The sequence below is a fragment of the Rhinolophus sinicus genome, chromosome 1, assembly GCF_057876585.1.
Source record: "Rhinolophus sinicus isolate RSI-liver-muscle chromosome 1, RSI-T2T, whole genome shotgun sequence".
NCBI classification, from domain to species: Eukaryota; Metazoa; Chordata; class Mammalia; order Chiroptera; family Rhinolophidae; genus Rhinolophus; species Rhinolophus sinicus.
The window spans coordinates 122,736,952-122,758,784 of record NC_142501.1 but is presented as its reverse complement, the minus strand read 5'-3'; the positions used below and the strand labels follow the sequence as shown (position 1 = coordinate 122,758,784).

The following is a 21,833-nucleotide window of genomic DNA, read 5'->3' as shown; positions in this document are numbered from 1 at the left end:
ATTTTCTGTGGAGTATTTTGTTAGCACTAACTTTGCGTTATAGAATTCTAGAATACTTTTGAGAAGCAAAAGCCAAACTTAAAGCCAACTTTTCATGTACCCGACTTTTACTGCTAAGAGTTACAAAGTTAGCAGCTTTGATATGGATTTTTGGTTGGAATTTTTTAAAGTGGTAGTTTAGCAAAAGTTTTAAATCTTAATTGTCACAACTGTGATGGCTGGTTCTGCGAGAATGCGACACATTGTAATCTTTCTTCTGTTTTATTAAGACAAATTTTAGCTGAAATATCCTTTAATACTTAAGCAATTTTCAAATTGAGTAGGGAAAAACATCCTCTTTCAAATAAAATAAATGGACATGTTTTCAAGTATGTTAAGTATTAAGCCATAAATGCAAAGGTCCATCATAAAAAGGTTGAGATGTAAAGTCTAAGTTCCATGTTGATCTTACAACTTGGCTTTGTGTTAAGTCAAATGACAGTCCACTAACATTTGAAGTTTTTAGCCTTTGAAAAATATTTTTTCATTTTTTATACACATGACCATCCAAAGTAAGAATACCACTTGAAACTTCCATTAACAAACTCTTGTCTTAGATAACATCATGAAAAACTTGAGGCCTAGAAAAATGAGTTAAATTCACCAAAACTGGCAAACATGGGGAATTTTTACTTCAAAGATTAGAGAGTAAATAAACATACATCTTTCAGTTGGGCTTTCAAGCAATTATACAACAAATCATATACTTCTTAGCAACATCACTACTTAAGACAGCAATGGATTCTCTTTAGCTTTTACCTGTTGTTATCCACAATAGGGTTTCTAAAACTTCTGCACATTGTGCTTTTCATATCAAATTTTTATTAAAATCTCAGCTATTTTCTAAATGAATATCCTTTTCATTGGATTTTTTCCCCCAAATACAAATGAAATTTTACATCTATAATTAGAAACACTTACAGTGGGACTGTACAAATTTAGGTCAAAATAAAAATATATGTATTTTGTGGTTTCATAAAACTTCATTTACTGTATTTTTAAAGAAAGCAGAAGTAACAGCAATATATGTAAAAGTAATGATTTAATGACTATAAGCAAGACAAAGCAATAGAATTGTGCTTCTTTTGCAGACTGGGGACAATGAAATGTTTAGCTACAATTTTCCCATACAAACATGAAACAATATTCATATAGAATAAACACCCTCACAAATAACTGATGGGTGATGAACACACACCAAGTTCGACCAAAGCAAAATACAAACTGAAAGTTATTGGGGTTATTCGTATTTTAAATTCGACATGCTCACTCTATTTAAAAATTAATACCTATAGAAGCTCATAATAAATTGCTTCTATTTCCAGACATTAGGGAGACAGCATATGCCATTGTTTATAACTGTAAAAGCAAAATCTTAAATTTGATATTACTGCTATACCACATATTAAAATAATTTTAGATAAAATGCCTTCTTCCAGCAATTTGCTGGTTTACTTAAAAATTTGTTTTAGGATTATAGTGATGAATATGCATTTTAAAAACACATTAATTTCCTCATAAGCATCAGGAAATAAAGACACTATTTCCAAATTAGAAGTTTTTCTTTACTGCAACAATATATTTTAAAAGTAAACATGTATCACTAGAGAAAGTCAGTATTATGATTTGCCAATTGCTTCCAATGGAAAAAGATTTTAGAATTAGATATCCATATTAAAAATATTCTATGCCCATGAGGCTCAAACGTAGGGTATCTGCAAAGGTCGAACCAGTTGGGAGAATTTTAACAACCATTTCTGAATGCATGAAACACAATATTTTCTTTATAGTATTTATAAATATATCATACAATACTGTTTCCTGTTATGTCATATACCAATATGGCATTGTACAACAAGCATAATGCCATCTGATTCTTACAAAAGCGAATCATTTAAACAAGTCAGTAAAATAAACGGTAGTACCCGCTTTTAGACATACAGATTGTAAAACTGAAGTTTACTTTCCTTTGATCGGTTTTGCGTAGCAACAGAGAAGTAAAAATCAAATAGGAATCAAAATGGCTAAATATGCAAGAAATCGTTATTCACAGTGACATGGCTACATAGAATGCATTATTCTATGCATATTCTTTCTGTTTGTTGAATTTCCAGATAAAAAGCACTTGTTTTCTACAGGTTCACAAAACAGCTTAATAACAAGAACAATCAAGGAGAATGTAATGTAGGCGTTAGTTGAGATTAACAAACTATGGCCCAATGTTTATATCCACTGCAGAATATTTTCAAATCCAAACAGCGGTTACAGAAACCATTTCATACCTTTCCTAACACACAGAAAAAAAAAAATCTTGCCTGCCTTTGCAGAAACCAATTCTTTATAGGAACAATCTTTCTTTTCAATTAACGTCCATATGAGTATCACATCTAGTCCATCTTTTATAGCCAAATTTAATGTCACTACAAAAGAAAGCAAATTGGACGACAGTCACATGTATTAGCATCTATAAAGCTGTAATGGCATGAAGATAGCTATATAAATCAGGGGTTTAAAATTTTTTTCCTTAACAGTCTCAGGTATCAACCAGATGAAGTTGCTGATGACCCATTTACTGACGATTTTCGAGGTCTATTGGCAAAGGAAGATTGGTGGTTACCGCTGGGGCTGTTGCTGGTTCCATTCATAGTACTGGAAATGTGAGGAAACTGAGGATGAGGAGACTGAACTGGAGTACTGGGGCTAGGCAAACAAGAAGAGGTGGAGGGAATACCTCCTGCTGGGCTGTTGGCCTTGTCACTCCCAGAGTCACTTTCCAGTTCTCCAGTATTTGTCAGTCCATCTCTCTGGTGACTGATCTTCATTCTTTTACAAGTAGGTCGAACTCTGTATTTCAAAGGAAGCGGACCATTCTACAAAGTTAAAAGGAAAAAAAAATCAGCCTTAATTCTTTAAATGCAGTTCACCACAATAATCTGCAAGTATTAGACATGTTACTTACTCTTCTCCAGGTATAAATGTAGGCAATATCCATTAGTGTATAATAATCCTTTAAAGGTTCCTCTTCATACATAACATCAATCTATTGAAAAACAGTATTTCAATTATTAAGTATAACAAAGAACAAAGGTAAATCTAGATTTTTTTGGTCATCTAAACATAATCCAAAAATGCTTTAAAAAACATCTTCTCCAAACATTTGGACAAAGAAAGAATCCCTCTTAAAACCTCAAATAAGGTGAAATATTTCCTGAAGTTATTAAGGGATTTATTTTCATAGCATAAAACAGAATTTATACTAAACATTTTGAGATATTTCAAGGTAAGTGCGAAATTAAATTTTAAAAATTTCTGTTGCATTTTGGGTTCAGAATCCAAAGAGAAAAAAGTGACTAAATTTTTTAAAAATCTATGTAAAATGTATGAAGACTATAAAGTAGATACCTGGAAAGTATTAGGTATGTCCATTTTACTTCTGAGAAACTTTCTTAGGTGCATCACAGTCATTGCTGCTGGGCATCGTAAATATCTTTTATCATTCACCTAAGTACATTTAGAAAAGTAACTTTTTTATTCTTAACTTTCAGATTAAAAAAAGTTTAAATTAGATTGCCTGAATAGATAAAAGGCATCCCCCAAACTGGGATGTGACTAAATTCTCAACTATACTATTTTTATAAATACTAAATGAACAGATTCCTGGTATAATAAAAAAAACTTTAAGTATATCAGCGTATTAAACATTAATTATGTAAAGTATTTTATAAGAATAGCAATAATATATAAAATAAATTCTGTATGTTAACTATCAGATATAGATCATTCTTAAACACCAAACATGACAATTTTCTTCTGACAGCATCATTTGACCCTGGAATATTCTAAAGAGTAACACACACTCATAAAATTTAGAATCTAAACTATGTTTCATGTTTTTGTGACATGGAACATACCTCCTCCTTAGATTTCTCCTTGTCTTTGTTTACTTTCCGATCCAATCTAAGAAACAGATAATTTATTAGTGGAACAATGTATCTAATAAACATATAAACATAATAAACACATTTCTTAAAGAATTTACCTGTTCTGGTCAAAGAATTCAATAGATAAACTTATTATCTCATCATCGGTTATAATTCTCTTATCTTCATCTGCAACTTCTCCTCTGTCTTCATTAGAACCATTGGCAGCTATAAAGACATGTTGAAATTCAATTTTTAAAAATTAAATACTTAATTAAATATTATATACATGTAGGAAAATAGAAGTGGTACTTGAGATTACATTCAATTTTAGTAAGTTACTGAATAAGTATTCCCTCCAAATAAAATGTCCTCCCCCCTTCAAAGAGTTTACCATCAGCTGAAGGATGAGCTGCATAAAAATCTCTTCTTCTCTTCATTTCATCTAAAGGGAGTAAAAAAGACTTAAATATTTGGTATAGTGGCTAAAACCTATAAATACTTTTTAAAAATTCATTTTTTTAAGCAAGTTACTCACTTTTGAAAAGTCCTGGAACTAATTTGTATACAATATCTTGAAGAGTTTTATCTGACCTGAAAAATAATAAATTAGAAAAGTAAACTATCAATTAAGATGACAAAAACTAAAAATATCCATAAATTATAGAATCTGTTTTCTTGTTGCTATAAAATGTTATTTGATTGTGACACTGTCTACAACTAAGTCAATAACAATTATGAAAATAAAAGTTCTTTATGTAGTAGCATTCTTTTAAATCAGTAGAAAAATACTTTACTTTTATATTCACTAATAAATTCTTCACATTTCACTGAGTCGTTACTAAATTAGCTAACATGAAAGAGAATAAAGAAAATGGAAGCACTTTAAACACATTTATTTGCCTGTCATGAAGTCAATAAAACAATGCAAAAAATGGAGAACTGATTCAGTTTTTAAAAGATGGTTTTTAAAAATTTTAGAATCACTTGAATAACACTGAACATTGTTTAAAAACTAGTTAGTATTAATGTGGCAAGAAATTAAAGGTTACCCATCACAAAGCTCATACATTAGGTGGGGATTTGGTAAATTTTTGTAAGAAATAAACAGGGTAACCTTCACTAAATGATGCAATTCTAATAATTTCAAACAATGATTTTAAACATTTTTCTACCTTATATTCAGTAGTGGTCTGGTTTTGTGAACTTGGACATCACAGATAGGACAATACTTGCTGGTCTCCAGGTAACGTACAATACACGTTTTACAGACTAGAAGTAGAAACACATTTTGTTAAATTCAGAAATTATATGCTAAACATTAAAATTAGTCTCAGAAAAGGAGAATAGCAAAATGATAAATGCCAAAAGACATTTCCTATTAAATAAACTAAATATCCTGAGAACACTTATACATTGCATACTTATATTTTACTAAATACGATTAAAAGTCACTAAATGCATAAGAAGAAAACGATTCCATCACTATGTACTAGCATTCTTAAGGATTGCAAACTGTTAAGTTTTCCTATTTCAGGATGAAATATTAAATATACGTGACACAAAAAGGTCTAAAACTTGTACTTACAGGAATGTAGACATTCTATTATGGTTGTGGCATCAATGAAGTACCCTCCACAAAGCACACACATTAGGTGGGGATTTAGCTCAGTAATCTTGATTCTGGTTGTTCGATGCATTTCTGCTTGAGAAAAGATTCTGCAAGACAGAAATATTGACTATAATTCACGGAAAGAGAATCAACATTATCTCCCATTCCTAGTAACTATACACTCTGAAATGCTGAGGAGCTCATAAAACTCATTTAACATTGTTAGCAGCTAAACTGTCCAAACGTTTTCTACAGAAGAAACTTACTAATCAGACTTGAATCAATTCTACTGAAATGGTGAAAAAGGTTCCAACTAAAGTAACTTGCGGTCCTTCAGGTCATTCTAGCAGGGTGAAGAAAAGGTCTGAGGTGGGGGCTGGGAGCTAAGAGTATTCGTGTCTCTTTCTCCCATTTGTCCTCCAGCCTTACAGCCCCACGGCTTCTGCAGACGCCACAGAGTCCCCGCAGATATTTACCAATCGCTAGAGCGTGTTCAGGGTCTCCAAATTTATTGTAAAACTTTCCTATCGATCTTCAATTGAAAATCCCGGAGCTTGCCCTGATTTTCCAGGGGTTCCTGTTGTTTTAGGCGCTTCCAGCAACCAGAACCTGGCACGTTTTTACGCAATACAAAGGGGAAAAAAATTCTGCTCTATCTGCATCCCTGGCATTTCCGGAGCTGGGTGTTGGGGCCGCAGGAGAAACACCTCAAGTCGGCCTCGGGCTGGGGCCTGAGTGCACGGACGCCCAGGACCGGGATGCGAGGGGCGGATCCGGCAGCGGCAGCGCCCGGGGCTCCGTCTCGCTCCGGATTCGGAACTCGCCTCTGTCGGGGTTTCCATAGCAACTTACACTTACACTTGGCATCCGGCCACCGCTACAACTCTGCGCGGAGCTGGCCGAGCCCGGAGCTTCGGCGGGTGTGCGGGGCAGCCCGGCGGAGGTAGCAGCAGAGGAGGGCGCGGGGGAGGGGCCGGCACGGCGCGGGGGGCGGGGCCGGCGCGGGGGCGGGGTGGGGTGCGGGCGATGCAGCGCGGGGGTGGGGCAACCCCACGAGGCCCACGGCGCTGGGGAGCTGGATCCCTGCCCGTGGCAGTCCGGCCGGCAGCCTGAGGGACCCGGGAGCTGGCGAGTGGTAAATGAAAATGCAATCCGCACTCCCGGCCATTACGGACACTGTTGGGGGCCTCTCTCCACGTTGACTCCGTGCGAAGAGCTTTCAGATCTTGACTCTTTTGGTCTCCCCTGTTAGCAATCACTAGGTCAAAATTTTCACGAAGGGATCTTTTGAGAATTGCCAACTGTGCACTTAGCCCGAAACCGTCAAGGCTCAAATTGCAGAGATGTTTATTGAACTGAACCTCTTTAAAGCTTTCTTCTCTAATATGAACTTCTCCTGTAGATTAGATAAGCGATACAAAGTTTTGGAAAGGCTGAAAACTGAAATCTGTTTTACAAGAAGACAAGGAGGGAGCAAAACCCTGTGTTTTGTTTGAGCTATGCTGGAGGCAAGAAAAACTACTTTAATCGGTAAGATAGTGACAGTATGTAAAGAACCATGTGACCAGCTCATTCCCAACACTAAATCAACACCTTGTCAACCCAGAGCAACGATAGGAGAGAAAAACAAATGTCATTTTCTCAGCCTAACCTCCATACAAACCCTCACACGATGAAATGATATTCCCAACAGACATCATATGTTATAAAGACTCATGGTGGGGAACTGTCAGCAACAACAAACCAGCGGACAATCAGGGAAGTCAATTACTTCAGGTAGTATTCTTGAAAAATACAATTCTTACCCCCACTTCATTCATTTCAGAACCTGAAATACGACTAAGCTGCTAGATCTGTCTGAAGTACATTTTCAAAGCTTGAGTAGAAATCTAGGAGCTTGTGAAACTTGAAGATGTATCTGAGGTTTTAATTCTTAGGCAATTTTAATGCACAAGAGGGAAATACCAATCAACATACCTCCATGACTGAAACTAAAAGCTTTAAAGTCTAAAAAACGGTGAAAACAAAACAAAATCTCTTTCATGAAAGTGCCTACAGTGGCAACCAGAGACTTCAACCAGAAAACTTCATGTGTGACTCCTGTTATCTCTGGGTTATTTGTTTAGAAGACTATTGTCAACATATTGTCGATATAAATCTAAGTGGGGTTGCAGAGGAGTTGTGGGTGGCGCAGTGTCCCTGAAGAGTAGCAGTATTTAAATCCACTGTACTTGATGATTAAAGACAAGCGTTCTTGATTCTTAAAAGTCTCCTTGTGACACCGCAGGATCTTTCCTAGAAAGATCGTTAACAAGGTGATACTTCTATCTGCCTGTGAAATCATATCATATTAACTCCACAGATCATGAACTTAGGTTAAGAGCTTCAATAAAAATTGCTGCCTTTACTTCTCTACCTTACAGGAAACCAACACCAGCAGACAAACACAAATATGAGCACAGAGAACAATCAAGATTTAGTGGGGGATTATCTACTGGTTGGCTTTGAATATTTAAGTTACATATACTTCACCAAAATCCTTTCAAAATTCATCTTAAGTCTTAATTCACACAATTCCTGAACTCCTCTACCTCAGTTCAGAAGAATTTGGCCACAACCCTATTATCATTTACAATGCTAGTAAGTACTACTTTGTTACTTATATAAAAATCAGTTCTTTGTCTTTTTATGCCACTTGAAAGTACTGGCAGCTTAATGAAGACTTTGAAAGTGTTTGACATGCTGATAAGGTTAAAGAAACATCTGCACCTCAGAAATGGAAACCTTCTAGGTTCCAACACAGTAACTGCCAGTTAGGCAAGCAAAAATGCACCAAATATTTAATAGTAAAAATAATAGTTAAAACTTGCCATTACAGCATACTCAGTTGGGTCTGTCAGTTTGGTTGGAGGCCTAACACCAGCAATGTCAAAATGAAGGAAAACAGAAACAAGTTTCTTATGTTAACAATCAGCTTGACTATTACAATCTAAGAAATGCAAATGAACTCCATAACCCCACTTGGAGCTCACAGCCTAATACAAGTATGGGTGAAGTAGGAGTTACCTTGGGTCCTAGGGGGAATTTTGCCTATTTGGGCATTTAATGCACATCCAAGAACTTGGTGGTAGAGTATTAATGGATTTATCAAGTATAATGAAATGCTCAATTTTCTTACAAAAATGTGTGTGTATACACGTGCACACACAGTTACTTTAATAATGGCTTTAAAGATTGTTACTAGGTGTATAACTTGAACAGGTAGACTATTTCAAACACCTTTGCACGCTGGGGCAGAAGTATGGGAATAAACTCAAGTATTAATATATACATTTGCCCATAAAATCAACCTCTAAGGATTCTGATCAATCTACTTAAAACTAAAATGTTAATACAATATCATAAATTAGTATATACTGTTAACAATTTGCGTCCTTAAGTTTCAAGTGTTTAATGTAGCTTATAATGTGTTTCCAAAACTTGGAGGTTAAGGTTCCTATGAAATATAGGTTGAACTACTCATAACATTTCAGGTAACACAAACCTACACTTGGATTTGGATAAATATGCCCAGAATTTTGCCTACTTTAAGGGGAGGGGTTAATGCATGCTTCTCTTTCAAATATTGAACCGTGACCACTAAGCCCACTAAATCCTTTCATTGCAATTGGGAATGATCAAAGTTTCTCTACTTGTTTACTTCCAATTATTAACTGTAAATCTCTGGGGAAAAGATCATGCTATATCGCTGTCAAACCCAAAAGACTGCGTAAACACATTCAAGTAAGTTTTCAGTGCCTCTTTTCCAAGCATCTCTTTACCACATGACCTATCCTGACATTTAGCAAAATCTATAAAACGTAGTGGACTTCAGTCATGGTTCCCATAGTAGAGGTTGAGAGAAAAACTGTAGTGTCCAAAAGGGGGAAAAAAAAAAAAAAAAGAAAAAAAGAAAAAGAGGAAAAAGAAGCTCGAAAGAAAGGAAACCTCCTGCAAGACTAACATCCAGTCACCATCATCACTCCAAAAAAAGCTCCAAATTTGAAATGCCCACTTCCCAGTGAGCACGTCCCAAGTGATGTTTAGATAACTTATTCAAGGCTACCAACAAATAACACCTTTAAACTTTACCATTTTAAACACAAATGCAGGAGACCTTGGAAACAACTGGGAACCGCCATCTTACAAGCCATCCAATTTCACACAAGTGTCCCTCCAACTTAAGTTAATAACATTTTTGTTTCGTCTCTCTCCAGTCTAACATCCACCTTGGCGGGACCGCTACCCCCCACGTAACCCGTCCCTATAAAATGGGGGAGTTCTCTGGCTGTTTAAACCCCTCCAAAGCCCTTTCTTCGGGAGAGGAGGGAAGCCACTTGACCCAAGCAGCTCCCGATTTCAGGAACCCGTCCCCGTTTCATCAAAATCTACCTCTCAACAAAGGGCGCCGTGGCCGCGAGAGCTGCAGAGGCTGCAAACACAAGTGTTCTTCTCGGGGGCCATGTGCGTCGCAAGGGTGTAGAGGGGCGCTGGGGGGAGAAAGGAACTAAAACGTGGGGCCGCGCGCGGCGCGTCCGGAGCTGAGCGGGCGGCGGCTGGAGCCGCGCCGAGCCGGGCTGGCGGCGGCGGCGGCGCGGCGCGGGCTGCGGGTCGGTCTCGGCGCCGCGGGAGTCGGCGGGCGGCGCGGGCGCGCGCTCGCGGGCGCGGGTGGCGCGCGGGGCCGGGCGGCGCGCGGGGCCGGCGGGTGGCGGCGGCGGGCGGCGGCGCGGGGCTCGGCGCCCACGCTGTCAGCGCCCTCCCGGCCGGCGGGGCGAGGCGCGGGGGGGCCGTTCCCCGTCCACCCGCGGCCGGCCCGAGCCCCGCACGGCCCCCGCCGGCCCCCGGCCCCGGCCCGGGTGCGCCTCGCCTCCTACGTACCCAGAAAAAGCAGCTGGCGAGAGGCGATCGAAGCGGGCGGAAAAGACAATGAAAGTTAAAAGTCGTTCAGCAGAAAATGAATGTGAGCCAAGCGGCCATCTTGAAGCGAGCTGCAGACGCCGCTGTCAATGGGCAACGAGCGCAGCCGAGAGGAGCCGCGGCCGCTGCGCTCGGCTCATGCTGCCTCCCCAGCCCGGCCTCCTCCTCCTCCTTCGCCTCGGCCTCCTTCTCCGCCTCGGCCTCCTCCTCCTCCTCGGCCTCCAACACCTCCTCCTCCTGGGCCTCCTCCTCCTCCTCCTCCTCCTCCTCCTCCTCCTCCTCCTCCTCCTCCTCCTCCTCCTCCTCGGCCGCCGCCGCCTCCTCCCGCTCCGCACTCGGGGGAGGGAGCGCGCGGAGGGGGCGCGATCAGTATTATTCTGCGGGGCTGGGAGGTGTTTCTAATCCGGATCGGGGCTCCCTCGCCAACATCCCCATTGTCTCGCCCCGATCTCTGCCTTTAATACTACGATTATTTCATAGTTGCTAGGGGGGGAGGAGGGAGGGTGGGGGGCGCCGTGTGTGTGCGTGCGAGAGGCTGGGGGAGGGGAGGAAGGATGAGAGGGGGGAGGGGAGGGTGGAAAAAAATGCACCGCTGAAGGCAGAGTGGAAACTGACACCGGCTCCAAAATGGCTCAGTCTGCCCGCCCCCTCCCCCCGCAGCCCCCCCACCGGGTCACGTGCTCCCCTCATTCCTTAAGGGCGGCCTGGGAATTAGTGTCGGTGTAGTCGGGCCCGCGGCCGCCCCCTCCCATCCGAGGAGCGCGACACGGCCCCCTCCCCCTCGCTCTGCGCGGGTGCAGCGGCGCTGGCGCGGCTGCAGAGACATTTCTCCACAATGCCACACGCGCCACCCTGCTCTCGGCGAGGGCGTCGCTTCGGCCCCGCACGCAGCTCAGCCCACCCCACCCCCCGTTATTTCTTTCTTTCTGCCGTCCGCCTCCGCCTGCGGCGCACACGTCCACGGGCTCCCGCCAAGGAGAGCGGGCCACCGGTCACTGCCCCCCCGCTCGGCCCTGCTGTCCCCATGGGCTGTGGCCCAGACTCTGGCGCCGCGGCGCAGAACCTGCGCCCGAGTTGGGCTCGCGGAAACAACAGCGCCCGCCCCTGCCTTCCCGCGGCCGCGCCGGCCCCCTACCCCGCCCGCCACAGCCGAGGCAGGGCGCGCGCGGGCAGCCGGTAGCTCCGGGCAAGGGCTCCCCGCGAGGGCTGGCCGGGCCTGGCTTCGGGAACCCCGCGGGCGAGGGTCCGCCTGCAGGCGAGCCCTCCCGCGCAGGTAACGGGACGGGCGGGCTTCCCGCCACGGAGAGACCGCGCCAGCTCCCCAAATCCCGAAACTGGGGTCTTCAATAAACCCCGGAGATCGCATCCTTTCCCACTGTGCTTAACTTTCATCCAGAGAAAAAGAGATCGTTGAAAGTTAACGCTAATCGTTCTGTCTTCAGAGTAATAATTGACACACAAACTCAAATCCAAACAAACGCTCACCACTTTTGGTGGAATCTTATTTATTCGGAGTGTAAATACTATTTTCTTTTGTAAGACTTGAAAAAAGATCACAATGGTATCAATGTACAGTTCATACTAACGATTCAAATACTTAGGCAGAATTTCCCTCTGAACTCTCACAAGTGTAAAAAAAATGAGTGTCAAAATTGATGAGTTGAAAAGGAGGACATCCAAGCTCGCTCAAATGATGGTTCGGCCGACGGCAAGGCGTTCCTGGTCTTCTAGACCCGGGCAGATCGCTAACTTCCCCGAGTTACAACTGAGTTGCTCTTTCTAGGCTTTTTGAAGCATCTTTAAGTTTCCCCACTAAGTCCTAGAAGACATATATAATGCCACGTTTTTTAGGATAAAACAGGAAAGAAATATCCAACTTTGAGAAAGATGCAAGAAAAAAGTCGGGAGACACTTTCTAAACAAATTTAAAATACACAAGGATATTAACCTTTGACAAACCAGTATCCTTCAAAAGAAGGTTTTCCTTTAAAATAGCTCATCTTCAAGTTGGCTACTTGCCCTCAGACTTGAAATATGATTTCTAACCAACTCTTTTTAACAAGAAGGAGTATCTAGTTATCTAACAAAGATTATGCTGTATGCACATTTTCTGAAAGTTTAAAGTTAGCTTAATGGTTACATTAAAACAACTCTGCAGGAGATTCCTTTTGGAAAATTCAATTTAATCAACATTTCAAGCAATAATCTTCATTTTTTTAAGTGGTAAGAAATAAATTCGTTCTCATGTCCACTAATCAATATAGTTTTGAATTTCCCCAGTCTTACATTGGCAATATAAACAGTTTTAGAATTTTATGTATACTTCCCCCTTTATCAAAAGTCATTTAAAACCACTGTTTAAAAATCCTGTTTTGAAAGTTTAATTCAATGTCTGAAAGCAAAGAAGATTTCTGAAAGCCACGCTCTTAATTTTGCTTTGTCCTTTTGAATCAAACTCATCACAAATAGAAGGTATTTACATTCAACCCTACACTTCAGAAGTTTATTTTAATTGGAGAGGACAGCAAATGTAGATCAATTCTCTATTAGTAACATCTTAATTTCAAAAGTGAAGCCTACATTAAAATATTGCTTTTGAAGTCCCCTGCCCATTAAATCCTTAACCAGCCTTCATTATCTACTGACAGATGGTTAAATCATTTTTCTTTTGAACTTTCCAAAAGCATAATTCTCAATTAAACATCTATTAAAAGATAGGCATATTCACAGACCCTAATACTGTACCTGCAATTGTTCCATGTTGCAACTAAAGCTAATCTCTGGGTGGGATTGGGAATCAGTGTTCTAGGGAAGAAAAAAATTGTTTACTTAAATCAGGGAGATTTAAAGTCCATTTCACATTTAATTTTTAGACAGGGCTTAAATCTTAAATACCTGTACATGTATAAATACCTGTACATGTATAAATACCTCTATATTTAAGGTCACCAAATACGCAGGTCTGTACATCTTATGAAGTTGACTGGTCTAAAACAACACAACACATACATTTCAGTCTTTAACTCTTTATTTATTTTAAGTTTCCTAAATACCCTTAGAGAACAGTTAAACTTTACCTTTATTTGATATTCCAAACGCCAAGAAACATCAATTATATGAGGGAGAGATCTTCCTATACTGAAAGATACAATGATAATTTTGTACTTAATATGTACAGAAAACTTTCAGTATTTTTCTTTACTAAAAATGGTGCCTACCCCCCACAAAATTTTAATCCATTCTGAATCTAAAACACTGTTAAACTTTATTTTCAAGTTCTGAATAATAAAAGAGCGTTTTAAAAATCATCTCAATAAACTTTATCTTTAAAAACATTAGCTTAACTTCAATTGTTTCACTTGCCCTTTGGCCCCTTTCTTTTGGTCAAGATCCCTATTTTTTGCCGTTTTGTTTCACACTAACACTCTCCATTCATACCTGCAAGTGAAAAGTGGCTCAACTTGACACCTTGTAATAGTACCTACCTTCCCAGTAGGATTTCTAGAGAATTCTTATTATTCTGGGGGATGAAAAAAGAAAGAAAGAAAACACATCTTTGCAAACACAGTAGAAGAATAATAGTAATTGTTAATTTAAAAAATTTGAAGTAACCTGATATTCCGTGCAAAACAGTTCTATTCGCTCTCTATCAAATTTACAGTCTTCTAGATAAGTGCTAAAGGAAAAAAGAAGCCAACGTTTAGTTCCCATTAAAAAAACTGAAATTGGAATCAAAAAAGTACTATTTGATAATAAATGGAATTTAAATAAATCCTGTACCTTAGAGTTGACTTGTCAGCTCTTTGCTTTCCTGCTTCCAGTATGTAAGTTGCAGCTGCTGCATGACAATGTTTTAACACCACAGGGTCGATATGTTTCAAGTCTGGGTGATCTAAAATAAATCAATTGCCAGGGATGCCTGTGATAATAAATTCTTTATAGTCAGGTTTCTTTTTAAAAAGGGTATTTTAATTTGGGTAAAAAAACCCCTTTAACAAGATAACAAGAATTCCACTATAAGGACTGGCAATTAAAAGTAAATGAGATGAGCAACAAGGTCAATGGCAAAATAATAAAGAGCACACATCAATAATTCTGCCGTTTTCTGGTCTCAATTATCTTCCTTTATTTTGCCTTAATATTTTTACTGTTTTTTAAAAATTATAGTCCCAAAGAAAAAATTACTAACTATACAGAGGTTTCTAACACTGGATAGAGTAAATTCAGAGGAAAATAAGAAAATAAATATTTTCCAGGGCATAAATTTAAGAATGAAAAAACATTCCTTAAAGATTGATTAATTTCAGGGTAAACAGCTCCATGGACATGACTACATCAAGGGAGGGGTGGGCATGAGTTCAGAATATTAAATATAATTTTCAAAATATTTTCAGGTTTTGACACCCTCCTTTTGTTTTTTTGAGATTAACCCAGGTGGTGGTTACTATTTTCGTTGAAAGAACTTCCACTTTCATACCTTTTGTACAAGTGTTTAGTTCATGACACTACAGAAAAATCACACAAGAATTTCAATTGTTAGGGTATTTATACTTAAGAAATTTATCTAAAAGCGATCTGTCTTAAAATATGCCTTCAATCCATGCAAACACTGCACTCCGCAATCACTGACCGCATCACTTAAAAGAGACTCGCCCCCTGATAACTGGTGCGGAACAAAACATAATGTACCGTATTTTAACGTTGTAGGCGTGAAACCTATGCAAAACACATGGAACTAGAGTGTTGGAGTGGTCATAGGAACTTCAGGTAGTCTCTAAATTGGAAAATGTCAACACTATTTAACCTAGTAATTACTTTGGAAGCAGAGTCTTTAAAACCTTTGCTAGCCTAGCACTGAAAACTTGAATTGCCAGGGTGCTTTCCCCAAGTGCAAGTGTCAAACAGCCTTTGCCTCAAACGAGGCTGGCAACCTTAGATGTTTAGGCCACAAACAAGACTTAAACACGGGCTTTACAAAGGAACAAAGAGCCTGGTTGGGGATATCAGGCTAGGAACCTGTAGCTGGCTATGTGGGGACAAAACAATGCTCAGGGTCCGCTCTGGGTTCTGGCAGCCACATCCCCACACTCCGTCCGGAGCGAAGGGCAAAGCCCGGAGACTTCCTCTTCCCGGGGCTTTCCCCTCTCGCTGGGTCTCACTGCTCTCCTCCGAGCGCCCCTCCACCCAGGCCGATCCACCTCAGAGCCGAGCGGCTTACCTAACACGGCCTCGTCCGCCTGGGCGTCCAGCAGGCTCTGGAAAGCCGCCCGGAGGAGAAGCGTGAAGGCGTTGGAGTCGAAGGAACCGGGATCCGCTAGTAACTGGAAGCCTTTCTGCACAAACTCCGAGAGCTCCATTGTGAGCGCGCTGTGACCTTCGACACGCGCACCACGTGATACGCACCGCGCGCTCAGCTGATGCGGCCGCGCGCGCACGCGGCTCGGAGCAGCAACGCGGGCTGCCGGCCTCCCCGCCCCGGGCCTCTGCCGCCGACTGTCCTGTCCGCGCCGTCGCCCGTGCCCCCAGCTGCCCGCCGCCGCCCGACGCCGATTCCTTTTGCGTCGGCCGCAGGAGCGGCCAAGCCCGAGTGAGAGGGGCGCCTTGTGGACGCGCTCGGAGCTTTCTCTTCCCCTCGGTGCTCACCTAGGACTGTCACCGGCTGTGGGGGTTCCGCAGCCGCGTCCCCTGAAAAACCCCCTTAGAAGGTGGTGGATGGTGTCGGGATCACGGTCCCACTTCCCGCGAAAATACGCCTTCCCCGCCCACCGCTCAGCGCGGCAGCCTGCGGGAAGCTCCAACTTAAGGCAACTGGTTGTTTTTCAGTCTGTGGCGTTTCTTTTATTGAACAGCTTAACCGCCCAGCACTGCCCTTTTGTGAGTGAGACTGTAGACATCCAGTTGTATAATTCTGGTTAATTTTCCTTTTTTGTTGTCATTTCTGGGATACGGCAATTGATTCCTTCCTGCGTGTGTGTGTGTGTGTGTGTGTGTGTGGTGTGTGTACACATATAATATTCATATAGCGCGCTTGTGTACGTAGTGTACTTCAGCAGTTGACGGAGTAATAAATTATACACGAAGATATTTCACAGAATTGTTAAAATTTGGGTATGTCGCTGCAAATACCTTTCAAAAGCAAACTGATACAAATTTTGTTCTAATGTTCTCAGTACATGTATGGGTCCAGTTTTAATTACTTAAAGAATCCTCATATATCAGACAGTTATCTTAGTAAAATAGGAATGGCAGAATTTTATTAGAAGTAAATTACTGTTTTGGATACCCATAACTTAAAAGATTTAAATAATGTATAAAGTTTAACTTCCCCTTTATAGTTAGTTCTACGGAGTTGGAGAACAAGGTTCTTTAAAAAGAAAAAACCTCAAAGCAAAGTGGATTATGCATTTTTGATAAAAATTAAAAGGAAAAGTCAAAATGCAAGTTCTTTACGGGTGGATGGGAGGGATTAGGAACAAGAAAGGTGTTTTAGTCTTCAGGAGAGTTTATTTGAAACAGACTCAACGTGAAAGACTCTCGGGCATAATTTAGGTGCTTATTTGAAAGAAATTGTTCCTAATGAATACACTCAATATTTAACTTTGCACCAATACATATGGTATCATATCTGATACCACAACAGGACGCAAGGGGAATAATTTAGCATCAGGCACAGACTTAGTAACTACTCAGTTCTTCTTTGAAGGCTTTGAAAGGCATGTGAATTAGCTCCTCACTTCCGTGAGCGTGTAGGATAGGAGCAGTGGGATTTAAGAGTCTCTCTAGAGTGTTTATGAAACAAACACCTATTCATCATGTTCATCTTTTCTTCCCATCTCATTTTCTTTCTAAACTTATTTCTCATCAGTAGTAAAATGCCAGTGGACAAATTTCCACATATCTGATTTAAAAAGGGGGATATTTTACAGGGCAGAGTTATGTAAAAGTTAAACAATACTAACACCCAAGCTCATTATGTTTATTACACACATATTTTATGACCTTATAAATATATAACATTGATTGTTAATACTCAACAGAATTTGAGTTGATAATTGTAGTCATACTCAATCTGGTGTTGAAAAAGAAAGCATTAATGCTTGAGCATAGATTTTAAAATGTTATTTTTAAAGAGAAAAGTAGATGCAATTAAATGGTTGTGAGTTTGTGGGCATGAAAGTTAAAAAATTAACAAGGATTGCTTCCATAACAGTGGTTATGTTCCTCTCTTGTACATATATAATTACTTTTTCTTATAGGGCATTTGTCCTCTTCTGCCTAAATATATTTATGTGTTAGGCCCAAGTGATGGGTACATTTCCATCTCACACAAAATTTTAACCATAATGTTTTCTGATGCTAGAAAAACTGAATTTTTCTACTGTGGGTACATTTATTTCAATTCCCCTTGAAGTAGGCACAGGATTAAATACTTGTTTCAGTGCAGATAGAATATGTGGGTCTTTGACAAGTAAGCCATTGAAATACATTGAAATATGATCATTAAAATGGCATGATTATCCAGATGTAGACTCTTGGTTGCAGCAACAAAATCTATGTATTTTATATTAGTAGAAAAACCATGTATGAACACATTTGAAAGTGTGAAAAAAAACTATTTAAAATGTTTGCTTTGATCACTGAAAACAGTATTGGAGCTCTCACTAGAATTTACAAATTTCTGCAGGCTAAAGCCAATAGACTAAATTTGGCTTCACAGAACTTTTAAAAATAATTATGTGCCACTGAAAATAACAAAATATTTAAAAATCTTCCTGTTAATAATATATTTTTCCTTCTAACCTTCAAATATTAAGGTAGACAATGTTGATAAATTTGTTTTTGAGAATCTAGAAATTATTCAAACACTAGAAAGTATCATTTTAAACATTTTAGAGTATTTTAAAAATACATTGTATCCTTTAAACTGGTTAGTTAATTTTTTTAGAAACCCATTAATATTGGCTTCTGTATTGTGACTACTATTAAAATGTACTAGGGAATTTATAGGATCTATGAGGTCAGCTTTTACCAAAGGCCTCATTGGGTTTTTTAATTTTATGAAGTAAAATATTTTCTAGTATTCTTTTTTTAATTTGTATATGTAATTTTGCTTTTGTGCAAAGAAAACTGAAGGAAAGTATTCCTTTAGATTGAAGAGTTTGTTGAACATCCATGGGGAGAAAGAAAAGCCAATATGCTTAAGTGCCCATGAGATATCCAGAAGTTTTAACTGGCATATAATCTATTGTGTTTCCCTGAAAATAAGACTGGGTCTTATATTAAGTTTTGCTCCAAAAGACACATTAGGGCTTATGTTCAGGGAATGTCCTCTTGAAAGAGTCATGCTGGGATTTATTTTCTGGTTAGGTCTTAGTTTCGAGGAAGCACGGTATGTGTTCTACTGGGGTTCTATTTTATCACTGCCCATGGAATACCTGCTAATTTTCTAGAGAAAAGAAAGTTAAAAACCTTTTTAAAATTACCTATACACAAGAAACCATGTTCTCTCTGCCCCTAACACTGATTCTTATTTTCAGATGAATATTAATGAAAATGAATTTACCGTTTGAAAGCTGTTTTAACCACAGACAGTTGGGAGGAATACTTAACTGAGTTATACATGACATTTGAGAGTATAAGCTAGAATTATTTCAGTGATGTTCATAAAATCTATGTACATTCTTTTATTAAATATCTTAAATTGGTAAGGCAAAGGTTGGGACTTGGAATTTGAATGGAATTGGAATTACAGAGTTCAGTGGTTTCAAATTGAGTCTTGTATCACGTATGTTGTTGAACAGACCACACTGAGTATTCAGAGGGGCAACAAAGCATTTATTTTCAAATTAAATTTATAATCCAATCCCTGATAATTTCTAAATAGTCAGTGATACAATAATTAATATAGGCAAATATAGCCTTTTTCCCCCTCACATAGTATGTCCCATCTTGTACACATGGACTTTTAGATGAAGTTTATTTCCGTGGAATTAGTGCCTTAAAGTGAAATACTGGTTACATTAAAGAAATTGAAACCACAGGAATGAAAAATCAATGATGTGATGTTTTCTAAAACACTTAGAAAATTTATGCTATGGTTTTGCACGAGTGTTTTGGATTTTCGTCCAAGAACTTTTATTCAAAACAGTTAGATTATATAGTACAATTTCTATTTAAATAATATTTTCATAATTTAGTATCATTTAAAATTTTCATTTTTTAGAAAGTTGTATCAGGGAAACATCAAATAAAAAACTTCAAAATGTGATACAACAATAAGCAAAATTAAATATTTTGAATCTAAGTTTTAACAGGTTAAATTATCACACCACTAAGAAATTGAGTTTCTTAAAAAAAATCTCAAAACATTTCCTGAAGTTAGGAAACTTTAATTTTGTTAAATTTGACAAATAGGAAATTCTATACTCAAGATATTGTCAAAAAAGGAAAAAAGCTTAAATTTTTTAATTGAAATTTGGGAGCTATCATCAAGTGTCATGCTATGATTCTGTTAGCTGCTTGGGTCAGAATAAGATGACTCTATTAACAAAAACTCATAGACACAGACAACAGTATAGTGGTTACCAAAGGGAAAGGGCCATGGGGTGGGAGGTATAATAGGGTAAATGGGGTCAAATACATGGTGACAGAGGACATGCGACTTTGGGTGGTGAACACACAATGCAACATACAGATGATGTGTTATAGAATTGTATACTTGAAACCTATATAATCTTATTAACCAATGCCACCCAGTAAATTTAATTTAAAAAGATGACTCTATTATTAAAGATATGTACATAAGAATCAAATTATAATTTTTAATATAAAATCTTTGTATCTAACCAGTCTAGAGTTTTGAAAAGATTTTGTGCATATTAGAAAGGTCACGTCTGCTCTATAGGGCTTCCTTTAGGAAGTTTGATGCCTTATTTTGAAGCAAGGCAACTAATATCACATGGGAATATCTGAGACTTACAGACTAAAATTCTTAAGTCTTCAGATAGGAAGAAATGAGGAATTGATTTTTTAAAGGAAATTAAAATAAATGCAATTTGACAAGGAATGAAGGAAAATGTTAATTTAAAGGCTAGGAAATTAGAATAAAGAAAACATACTCCATATTACATTTAATGAGAATAAAACAGGTTGAATTATGTATCTTAGAATTTCTCTATGTAGACAAATAAAAACTAGCAATTTATCTTTCAATTCAATAAGTGATTTAAATAATTACAATTTTCTTTTTTGTATGGATTATAAAAAGCAAGTTTACTCTTTAAACACATAATTTATATTTACTTCACCTGTTAAGTGATATGAAAATTAAGAGCTGACCAATCATCCAATAAATTCTGTCAAATAGACAATTTAGATACTAAGCACATTTTCCCCTCAACAGCAGGTTGATGTTTTTTCTCTGCGTAAACTATAAAGATTGCCATTTCCCTTTCCCACCTCATGATCTGGTATTAGCCAGAATGACCCATGCCTTAGCTATAAGAGAGTGAAAGTGAAGCATGGACACATTGAAACAAGTTTACTTTGATGAATATATCCAATTAATTCTTTCATTTGTATACAGACTGTCCTTTAAATTGTTAGCATATTTTGAGAGAGAGAGAGAGAGAGAGAGAGAGAGAGAGAGAGAGAGAGAGAGAGAGAGAGAATATTTTTTAAAACAGAAGTAGGGAGGAAGGATAGTTTTTCCCTTTATGAGGAAAATATCACAGAAAGCTTATTTACTGTTTATTTTATCTGACTAAAATTAATATTTTAAAAGAGCTTATCTGGCAAAGAAAGGCCTATGTAAGAGTGTTTTAATATTTTGAAATATGTATGATATTTTAAGTAATACTAGTTAACAATTTGACATTAATTATGGCTGTTTTGAATCTGTTATTTTGAAAAGGATACATATTGTATCTCCCTTGTCAAATAAAACAGACTTGAAAAATTTTATGCAAAATTCAGTCTAAAAATACTGTTTAAAAACTTTAGTAGAATAATTGTGCTTAACTATCTCACTTGTATTTTTTGCATAGAAATAACTATTTGGAACATACTTTAGTTTATATATAACTGAGTTTTACACCATGATAAGTGCTCAGAAATTAATTTTATAGACTTGTGAAAACTAACACTTATGAAATAGATGAAACTTTTCTATTTCTCCCCCATAGACTCAGTTTTTTTCTCCCTAAGCTTTTGTTTGATTGTTTTATTAAGGTTAAAACATAAATACAGTTGTCCTAACTCAAACATTATTTTCAAAATTACATTCCTTTGTGTAAGCATTTTAATCT

At 38.5% G+C, this 21,833-nt stretch overlaps 2 protein-coding genes across 8 annotated transcripts; both read right to left on the bottom strand.

The window, feature by feature from the left end:
• Positions 1–649: 649 nt before the first annotated feature.
• BMI1 (BMI1 proto-oncogene, polycomb ring finger) lies at positions 650–10,627 on the bottom strand. 4 transcript variants are annotated; one of them, XM_019756000.3, is made up of 10 exons: positions 10,489–10,627; positions 5,548–5,678; positions 5,135–5,231; positions 4,498–4,553; positions 4,354–4,404; positions 4,079–4,187; positions 3,951–3,996; positions 3,442–3,540; positions 2,999–3,079; positions 650–2,909 (listed from the first exon to the last, which is right to left on the bottom strand). In XM_019756000.3, the coding sequence occupies exons 2-10, from the start codon at positions 5,657–5,659 to the stop codon at positions 2,580–2,582; spliced, it is 981 nt and encodes a 326-aa protein (XP_019611559.1). In that variant the 5' UTR covers positions 5,660–5,678; positions 10,489–10,627; the 3' UTR covers positions 650–2,579. The 4 variants fall into 4 exon arrangements, with proteins under 4 accessions (XP_019611559.1, XP_019611565.1, XP_019611560.1 ...); XM_019756006.3 differs by lacking the exon at positions 10,489–10,627 and adding an exon at positions 10,003–10,212; XM_019756001.3 differs by lacking the exon at positions 10,489–10,627 and adding an exon at positions 6,424–9,974.
• Positions 10,628–12,015: 1,388 nt separating this feature from the next.
• On the bottom strand, positions 12,016–16,244 carry COMMD3 (COMM domain containing 3). Of its 4 annotated transcripts, none has more exons than XM_019756007.3 (8): positions 15,746–16,208; positions 14,308–14,419; positions 14,140–14,203; positions 14,013–14,047; positions 13,605–13,665; positions 13,441–13,515; positions 13,273–13,332; positions 12,016–12,346 (listed from the first exon to the last, which is right to left on the bottom strand). In XM_019756007.3, the coding sequence occupies exons 1-8, from the start codon at positions 15,882–15,884 to the stop codon at positions 12,287–12,289; spliced, it is 606 nt and encodes a 201-aa protein (XP_019611566.1). In that variant the 5' UTR covers positions 15,885–16,208; the 3' UTR covers positions 12,016–12,286. The 4 variants fall into 4 exon arrangements, with proteins under 4 accessions (XP_019611566.1, XP_019611567.1, XP_074180981.1 ...); XM_019756008.3 differs by having other exon boundaries at positions 13,459–13,515; positions 15,746–16,167; XM_074324880.2 differs by lacking the exons at positions 14,013–14,047; positions 14,140–14,203 and having other exon boundaries at positions 15,746–16,244.
• Positions 16,245–21,833: the final 5,589 nt, after the last annotated feature.

What these genes read in the sequence shown, in the direction of transcription:
- BMI1 (XM_019756000.3), bottom strand. Translation starts at nt 5,659, where the DNA reads ATGCATCGAACAACCAGAATCAAGATTACTGAGCTAAATCCCCACCTA. An exon ending in GAATTCTTTGACCAGAACAG is followed by an intron (nt 3,997 to 4,078) that starts GTAAATTCTTTA and finishes TCTGTTTCTTAG; the next exon opens with ATTGGATCGGAAAGTAAACA. An exon ending in ACATTTATACCTGGAGAAGA is followed by an intron (nt 2,910 to 2,998) that starts GTAAGTAACATG and finishes TTAACTTTGTAG; the next exon opens with AATGGTCCGCTTCCTTTGAA.
- COMMD3 (XM_019756007.3), bottom strand. Translation starts at nt 15,884, where the DNA reads ATGGAGCTCTCGGAGTTTGTGCAGAAAGGCTTCCAGTTACTAGCGGAT. An exon ending in GGCGGACGAGGCCGTGTTAG is followed by an intron (nt 14,420 to 15,745) that starts GTAAGCCGCTCG and finishes GATTTATTTTAG; the next exon opens with ATCACCCAGACTTGAAACAT. An exon ending in CTAGAAATCCTACTGGGAAG is followed by an intron (nt 13,666 to 14,012) that starts GTAGGTACTATT and finishes TGTATCTTTCAG; the next exon opens with TATAGGAAGATCTCTCCCTC.